The sequence below is a fragment of the Salmo salar genome, chromosome 04 (assembly GCF_965601325.2).
Source record: "Salmo salar chromosome 04, fSalSal1, whole genome shotgun sequence".
Classification (NCBI taxonomy): Eukaryota; Metazoa; Chordata; class Actinopteri; order Salmoniformes; family Salmonidae; genus Salmo; species Salmo salar.
The window spans coordinates 78,089,342-78,099,023 of record NC_138294.1 but is presented as its reverse complement, the minus strand read 5'-3'; the positions used below and the strand labels follow the sequence as shown (position 1 = coordinate 78,099,023).

Below are 9,682 nucleotides of genomic sequence, written 5' to 3'. Positions count from 1 at the left end.
TAGGCCGTCATTGTAAATAAGAATTTGTTCTTAAGATCTTAACTGGCTTGCCTAGTTAAATAAATGTGAAAAAGAAGGAAAAAAAAGAAGCTTCACCCTGGTCAGACCCAATGCTGATCTAACGTTAGCATTGACTGGTTAATATTGGGACGGGGTAAGCTGATCCTAGATCTGCTTCAAGGGTCAGCTCTGTCCAGAACCAATGCATGCTGGGAGAGTAGTGTGGGCACCAGGGTTGGGTTTAATTTCCATTTCAATTAGTTGAATTCAGAAAGTAAACTGAAATTCCAATCCCAATGTTCCCTTTTTCAGTTGACAAAATATCACTTTACCTCCTTGAATAGTTTCATTAAAATGGAATTGACCCCAACCCTGGTTGGCGCCCACATAGACCACACAGAGTAAAGGGAAGTTGCCTCTAGATGCTGATTTATAATCAGTTTTTGCATTTTACCCTAAATGGTTGTGGTTAGGATTTGGGGGAGAGTAATCTGACCCTAGATCTGTGCCTAGAGACGACTTCTACCCAGGCACAGTGTGGGCGCTCATGCAAAGACAGACAGAATCCCCTTGTGAAAAGAGGAGTTAATACTCTGTTTGAGGTTTGAGTGACACATCTTGACATGTGAGCCACAATACAGTAGAGCCCATGAGTCATTGGGTGTCCCCCAAATGGCACCCTTTACAGTATACTACTTTTAACCAGGCCCAGTGTGCCATTTCAGAGGCATCCATTATCAAGCACACACTATGAGACACTGTCTAGGTCTTTATTTAACTAGGCAAGTCAGTGAAGAACAAATTCATATTTTCAATGACAGCCTAGGAACAGTGGGTAAACAGCCTTGTTCAGGGGCAGAACAACAGATTTTTTACCTTGTCAGCTCAGGGATTCAATCTTGCAACCTTTCAGTTACTTGTCCAACACTCTAACCACTAGGCTACCTGCCGGTCTATTGTACAGCAGGAGAGAGAAGTGCTGTTCAGTCACAATAGAGTACCACTGCACACAGAATAGAACAGAATTTAAGAAAATAGAATAGTTATTTAGAATAGAATAGATATTTATGTCCATTACAACAGAAATGTGACATTTTGCTGACAACGGTAAGCCGCAGTGCAGTGCCCCTGGGGTTGCTTTGGCGTTAGATGCCTTGCTCAAGGGTACAACGGTAGTAAGTGTCACCTGAAATCCTGTCAGAAGTACCCCTGTCAGTCGTGTTATTCAAACTTGCAACCCTGGCTCACCTATAATCGTTTACATGTACTAGTGCCGCCAGGTGGTGAAAAGCAAGAATGACCCATGAATTGAACTGTATTGGGCAGAGCAACTCTAACCTACAGACTAGCAACACAATCACATGCACTATCAATAACAGAAGCATAAAGCCGCTGGACAAAACGCTTTACATCCATTTATTCTCTGGAAATCTGAAATGGACTCCGGGGTGAAGTTTCCCCTAGGTACAGATCTAGGATCAGCTTCCCCTCCCCCAATCCTAACCTTTACAGATTAAAGCTGGTTTTCTTGTCCACTGTTGATACAGTCCCGAAATGTTTAGCATGTCAGCAGTCAAGTTTTCAAGATATTGGACTTTCAAGAAGCAAAGTGTCACTTGCCACATCATCATGCATTTTTCATAGTTGGGAAAATGCAAAACTGAACCAAGATCAGTGTCTAGAGGTCACTTCCCCCTACAACAAGAAATGGCAACCAACAAAATGCCAGTAACCGTGGCTTTAACATGTCAATTCAAGTACATTTCAGAGGTATAGCATGCTCTCGCTAGCAGTATTATCAGACTGTGTCTGTGTCCATCTGCTGTCTTACTGCAGCTTATGCTCTCGCTCTACTCTGATCTGGGGATATACTCATTTGTGTTTACCCTCCATCACTAAAAGACATCTATACCTATTAATTAAAGTAATCATAAAAGTATGATTTGCATATGTAGTGCACTATAAAGGGAATAGAGAGCCATTTTAGACAGTTATTTTGTGTGATGTAAAATATGGGGTGCTTTATTAGCTGGGTCGTATTTACTAGGACACAAAAGGAATCAAACAAGCTGAAACAGGACTTCCTGAACTTCTGCATTAATGAATACTTCCCTGGACTCTCTGTCTGCGGTGGCCATTTTTCCCGTGGCTCCTTAGTGGCCAACCCCGTGCAACGATAGTCACCATGATGTCACCTGCTCGTTTTTAAATTTAAAGTGACGTTAAGCTGGTCAGTCGGTAAAGCTGGCTTGGGATCGTGTGAGTGCATGAGGGTGTAGATACTTACTGTATGCATGTGTCAGTGAATGGGAGACAGAGAAGAGAGAGGGATAGAGGTCCAAAGAGAGAGATAGAAGTAAAATAACAGAAGAAAGACAGAAACAAAATCCAAAAGAGCATCAGACTTGGTTTCAGTTTTCGGGTAATGTTCCTGATTGATTTGATTTGAAGGTTTGGACTATCTTCTGAACTCAGTACAACCATTTCCAGGACTCTCTGTTGGAAATGGTAACCCGGTTACCCTCTCCCCACAGGTAAGACCCGGGGGGGTGACGTTTCCCCTAGACACTGCTTTTCCTCCAATAATTGTTAAGGTTATGATTCGGGGAGGGGAAGCTAGATCTGCACCTAGGAGAAACTTCACCCCGGAGCGTGGGCCAATGCTAGAGCAGTAACAAGCAAGCTTGGCATTGGCAGCCCAGTACTGACTATCATTCTATAATATGCATCCCAAAAAATGAGGGACTGTGACAATATCTAGAGCGAAAACTAAACTGTTCAGGGAACCACAAATTGTTGATGTAAATGTGGTTATGTTGGTTAGTGTCTGTTGGTTCCTGTTACATTGATGATGTTGAGCGCAGAATGGTTGTTCCTCATTTTGTGTTCTTGAATGTTTACCGGTCAGTAAGCGATCATTGACAACAGAATTGGGCAGTATTAAAGTTGGGGTCAATTTCAATAAAGTTCCTTCAGGATACGAATTAAAATTAAATTCACGATATTCGAAGGGCAATTCATCTTCAATGAGGATCATTCAAGTCACTTTTTCAAATGAATCCAAAATAGAATCGATCCTAACTCCATTCAGTATTTCTGGTGTGCAGGATTGGGGTCCCACCCCCACTGGCAATGGAACCACATCTGTGTTGTGGCTTTGTGTCCCTGTTTTCTGCCTCATCATCCCTCTCTCCTCCCCTCCCCCCTTCACTTCCTCTTTCCCCAATGATGAGTCATTAGGCGTGCAAGCCTGTTACCTCGTTAAGGTCTTACTGTGGGGGTTTAGCTAACGAGGAGAAGGAGAGACTTCCTCCCCCTCGCCACTAAAGCTACAGCCTGTGATTTGGAAACCTCATTTGACTCCGTTCCATTAATTCCATTCCAGACATTACAATGAGCCCATCCTCCTATAGCTCCTCCCACCAGCCTCCACTCTACATATAGAAGAGGGCAGCCCCCAATTGCCCTGTAGAACAGCATGTGTTGTTTGGGGACATAATGTCACCTGAGCAGTGAGCTTTTAAAATTATATTTATTTATTATATCTTTATTTCAACAAGGAACACAGACTGAGACCAAGGTCTCTTTTACAGCTGGGCCCTGCGTATACATGTTTACACATACAGTTTAGGTACAATGATTAAGAAACTAAACAAGACAAACAAAACGAGCAGATTACATTTACACATAGGTTATTCCCCTAACAGCACAAGAACTTGCATTAACCTAAATGATATTTTAAACCATGGCCGGGATTCAATCAAAGGCATGTTGTCGACAACCTCACGGAACATGACTCTGTATGTTCTTGTGTGTGTGTGTGGCTGTGTTACTCGTGTTAAATGATATCTGTGTGCTATGTGGTGGTATCTTGCTGTGTTTTAACACACTCTTCTTGTGTCTGTGCAGTGTGAATGTGATGACTGCTCCAGTGGATTCTGCAAATCCAGTGCAGAGGAGAGGGAGCAGAGTCTACCAGGTTCTCTCTCTCTCTCTCTCTCTCACTCACTCACTCACTCACTCACTCACTCACTCACTCACTCACTCACTCACTCACTCACTCACTCACTCACTCACTCACTCACTCACTCACTCACTCACTCACTCACTCACTCACTCACTCACTCACTCACTCACACAGACATGTATGACAAAGTGACCCACAAACTTGCCTGGTCACTGCTGTCTTCACCACCGGAATGGTTTATAAATGAAGGTTATATTTACATTCCCCTCTCTCCCTGCCATCCTTCTCTCCCCCCTGCCTCTCTCTCCCTGCCTCCCCTCTCTCCCCCCTGCCACCCCTCTCTCCCCCTGCCTCTCTCCCAGCCACCCCTCTCTCCCCCTGCCTCTCTCCCCCTGCCTCCCCTCTCTCCCCCTGCCACCCCTCTCTCCCCCAGATCTTCCCCTGCACCCTGACTCCCATGGCCACAGAGTCAGAGTTGTTTGCAGAGGACCCTATTCGCCGCAGGGGGCGGCTGCCTTCCATCGTGGTGCAGACTGATGAGGCGAGCGAGATGGGGGAGCGGCGCTGCTCCCAGGGAGCGGAGGAGAAGGACCTCTTCAATGAACAGAGCCTCCCCCAGACAGAAAGCTGCATCAGTGGGGACAACCAGGAGGATATGGTGGTGCTACAGGGGTAAGAACCAGAGATAAAACTAAGAGGGACGAAGGCCCACTCAGGGAAAGCTCCTAGGCTTAGGCACATGTGTAGATCTGAGAGGCCTGGATAGGTGTAAGCACAACGGCAGGTTGAGCTGCCACCATATTGCTTGTACCTATACAATTCTTCCAGATAAGCACAAGCGCTAGTGGATGCTTGCCCTCAACCCACCCACCCACCCACCCACCCACCATATCTCTCTCTCTCTCTCTCTCTCACACAGAAGACGAAAGAGTTCTATTACGGCTCAATCCCTCAACGTCGCCCTTTTAACTCCTCCCCATTCGCCCCTCCGCGAGACTGCCCCGCCCAAGCCTGAGGAGATGAGCCAATAGGAGTGGAGCACAGTGACAAAACTACGGAACTCTTTCTGACATCACCATCGGAACTCTCTCTGACATCATCCGGACATACAGCCTGTGGATTTTTACCTCTCCAATATCTTATGTGACATAAGATGGCAAATTTCAAGATAGATGGAAAGGTTTTTTCTCATTTAATGGGTTTTTATTATTGTTTACTGTTAAAATAAAGATTTAAAATGCCATATGATATTAATTGAAACGTTAGGGTCTCCCCTCTTGGGAAACTAGTAAAAATGTGTACATAGAACACAAATACAAAAAGATATTAGCTACCTGTAGTTTTCAGACTGTGTTCAAGAGACAAATCTGTTGCTATGTGACAACATGGAAACAAGCAACTGGCTAGGGCTGCCTCGCTAATGGCATCCTATTCCCTATATAGTGCACTATTGACCAGAGCTCTATGGCCCGTGGTCAAAAGGAATGCACTATATAGGGAATAGGGTGCAATTTGAGATGCAACCTAGGTCTGAGAGATGCTACAGTGCAGTGGGCTACAGTGCAGTGCAGTTTCGCCCGCGCCAAGTAATAACGTTTGATAGAAGACTATGGTGTCCTCTATCGCCGTCATGGAGGTCACAACATTATTCGCTACCTGAAACAAATAAGCCCTGTACACACTTAAGTTGTACAGTACCAGTCAATAGCTTGGACACACCTACTCATTCAAGGGTTTTTCTTTATTTTTACTATTTTTTTCATTGTAGAATAATAGTGAAGACATCAAAACTATGAAATCACACATATGGAATCATCTAGTAACCAAAAAAGTGTTAAACACTGACAGCTTTTCACACTCTTGGCATTCTCTTAACCAGCTTCACCTGGAATGCTCGAAGGAGTTCCCACATTATGCTGAGCACTTGTTGGATGCTTTTCCATCACTCTGTGGTCCAACTCATCCCAAACCATCTCAACTGGGTTAAGGTCAGGTGACTGTGGAGGCCAGGTCATCTGACGCAGCCTCCATCACTCTCCTTCTTGGTCAAATAGCCCTTGAAAAACAAATGATAGTGCCACTAAGCGCAAACCAGATGGGATGGTGTATCACTGCAGAATGCTGTGGTAGCCATGCTGGTTAAGTGTGCCTTGAATTCTAAGTAAATCACTGACAGTGTAACCAGCAAAGCACACCCACACCATCACACCTCCTACTCCATGCTTCACGGTAGGAACCACACATCAGGAGATAATCCGTTCACCTACTCTATGTCTCACAAAGATATGACGGTTAGAACCAAAAATCTCAAATTTGGACTCATCATACCAGATTTCCACCGGTCTAATGTCCATTGCTTGCGTTTCTTGGCCCAAGCAAGTCACTTCTTATTATTGATGTCCTTTCATTAGTGGTTTCTTTGCAGGAATTCGACCATGAAGGCCTGATTCACGCGGCCTCCTCTGAACAGTTGATGTTGAGATGTGTCTGTTACTTGAACTCTGAAGCATTTATTTGGGCTTCAATTTCTAAGGCTGGTAACTCTAATGAACTTATCCTCTGCAGCAGAGGTAACTCTGGGTCTTCCATTCCTGTGGTGGTCCTCATGAGAGCCAGTTTCATCATAGCGCTTGATGGTTTTTGCGACTGCACTTGAAGAAATGTTCAAAGTTCTTGAAATTTTGACTGACCTTCATGTCTTAAAGTAATGCTGGACTGTCATTTCTCTTTGCTTATTTGAGCTGTTCTTGCCATAATATGGACTTGGTCTTTCACCAAATAGAGTTATCTTCTGTATACCACCCCTTCCTTGTCACAACACAACTGATTGGCTCAAACGCATTAAGAACGAAAGAAATTCCAAAAATTAACTTTTAACAAGGCACACCTGTTAATTGAGATGCATTCCAGGTGACTACCTCATGAATCTGGTTGAGAGAATGCCAAGATTGTGCAAGCTGTTGTCAAGGCAAAGGGTGGCTGCTTTGAAGAATCTCAAATATAAAATATATTTTGATGTGTTCAACACTTTTTTGGTTACTACATGATTCCATATGTGTTATTTCATAGTTTTGATGTGTTCTCTACTATTCTACAATGTAGAAAATTGTAAGAATTAAGAAACACCCTTGAATGAGTAGGTGTGGCCAAGCTTTTGACTGGTACTTTACAACTGATGTACAGCACATTTGACACACTCTTTATTTTTATGATCAAACTGAGAGTTTGTGTGCACACATTATTTTACACAACCATTGTGTGGTGTCTCCACAACAGTTGTGTAACACTTTTGTCAAATTGGTTGTACATCAGTTCTACAAGCTGCTTGTGTAGTTACCCCTGCATAGTTACTACTGCATCTCCCTGTTGATAATCTTGTAGAGACACGTTTGGATTTTATTGAGACGCAAGCAGCTGCACAGTAGAATTAAAAGGTAGAAATCACTTGTTTGGAGCCATTTTGAAAAGAGGCTGAGAAATAATTGAATGATGCTATATAGTAATGTGTAGGACTACTATACTATTTTGATAGCTTTTTTATTACCATACTACAAGTACTTTTTTGTGAGCACGTGCCATTGATTGGGACATTCAAATGAGGATGTTGCACTTCTCTCTGGCACAAAAAGGAAAAATAAATGAATACATGAGCATAGCTCATCATGAATATTCACCAGATCATTTTTATTCATCACGAATGCATGCATCTTCTAATTGTGGCAACACAGATGTGTTCGTACATTTTCTCCTTGGGTTGAAATTCCTTTAAGGATTATTGAATATTTTGTAGGCCAGGCACCATCAAATAGTATAAGTTGGAGCAAACCCAAATGGCCCATATTGAGTAAAACTCTGCATTTATGTGTAATATTTCATCAAAGATATTAGTAAACACCTTCTTATCAAATACTGGTCTGGCATAGTCTTTCCCTATGTGAAACAAGAGCACTGAAACTCAGGAAAACCCAGCATTTCTGTGAATCCATCCAATTACAGTGCATTGGGAAAGTATTCAGACACCTTGACTTTTTCCACATTTTGTTATGTTACAGCCTTATTCTAAAATTGATTAACATTTTAGTTGTTTTCGTCAATCTACACACAATACCTCATAATGACAAAGCAAAAACATTTTGTTGTTGTTGTAAATTTACAAAAAATAAAAACGTATATCACATTTACGTAAGTCTTCAGACCCTTTACACAGTACTTTGTTGAAGCACCATTGAGCCAGTGAAGCACCTTTCACCTTTTAGTCAGTGAAGCACCTTTCACCTTTTAGTCAGTGCTTCATTTGAGCCAGATCCTGCCGGAACAGGATCTGGCACCTCTCTGTTTTGGACTGTTTTGTTCCGGAACCTATTTGGCTGGATCCTGTACCTCTCATGGCATGAAAAATAATTAACTTTTTTCAATGTAAAAATTATTTTAAAAAGCGATCAAAGTTAATTTGAGTTGCCTCTTCATTAATTCTCCTACCTCCACAAAAAAAAACATTATGTGAAAAAGTAAATTTTCAGCCTGGGCCTGATATTCTAAGAGTTGATTTGTGTTGGGCCGGCCCGGGCTTATGGTTTGCGCAACATTGTAACCTGTTTGAGACCAACGCTTGGCGGTGGCTGTGTGAGAAACGCACCAGTATCTCTCACATAACTAGAATGAGATTCCATTTATATGATCCCTCTCCCTCACTGCTCTGATAGACATGAGCTTGCAATTCATGCACTTAATCATTTATTTCCTTAATGAAGCACTGCAGCACCCCTGATATATTAAAATACATGTGCCAAAATTATTGAATTATTGCTGTCTGTTAATGAAATCATTCAGAATAGCCTACTACTGTACACCATGAGAAGGCCTATAATTTAGACACAGACGATCAATAGCTTATTTTTAAAAATAGCCTAGCTGTGGATTGTAGCCCAATAACAAGGATTAGCCTACAAATCTGTCAGTGAAAAAACATCATGCAGACAAAACAGGCCTTTTGCAATATTTCAAATACAATCGAGGGAAAACACAGGTTGGAAAGTAAATGGCTTCTGCTGAAAAGCGAAGACTCGATGCTGTAGGCTACCAAAATATTTGATGAACTTCCAAATATTGTTTACAGTTTTTCTCAATTGCTAAAACACAGATTCTGAAACCTTGCTCCATTTCCTGAAAACATTAAACACAAAACCTCATCTTCAAGCACTATTTACATAACCTCTGACTCCTCTCGCAAAATGAAACATTCGCCTCAAAACAGTTTTACCTGTGTTCAAAATCAAACACTGCTCTCAAATCATAAACAAAGTGATCAAAATGATATACACTCTCAAGCAGTCAGTAAACAATACACCGAAAAATAGAAAACACATTGTTCAAAACATACAATTCTCAGGTCGAAGTACATTTTTAATCTAAAAAAATATTCATATTTTTCCGTCATTGTCCTTTGATGAACGAAAACATGTTCTATCATAGTAGCTGAAAATTGATCAGAAATTACTACTCTGCTTTGTTCTTTGCAATTTCGTTTTTTGTTCTTCCTCCTCCCCGTACCCCTATTTTTACAGTACTGTACCCTGCATCTCACAAACTTGTCCTTTGTCTCTGTGATACTGTAATTCTTGTTCTTTGTTGATATGAACCTGCAACCAGTCAAAATCTATTGAGCAGTCAGTACTGTTAATAAATGGAAAGCACAATGTTTAGGGCCATACAATT

At 42.0% G+C, this 9,682-nt stretch overlaps 1 protein-coding gene across 1 annotated transcript; it reads left to right on the top strand.

Annotated features, from left to right (window-relative positions):
* The first annotated feature begins 4,375 nt into the window (after window positions 1–4,375).
* LOC145878669 (uncharacterized) lies at window positions 4,376–8,061 on the top strand. The gene is made up of 2 exons (XM_082974728.1): window positions 4,376–4,639; window positions 4,887–8,061. The coding sequence occupies exons 1-2, from the start codon at window positions 4,425–4,427 to the stop codon at window positions 4,996–4,998; spliced, it is 327 nt and encodes a 108-aa protein (XP_082830854.1). The 5' UTR covers window positions 4,376–4,424; the 3' UTR covers window positions 4,999–8,061.
* Window positions 8,062–9,682: the final 1,621 nt, after the last annotated feature.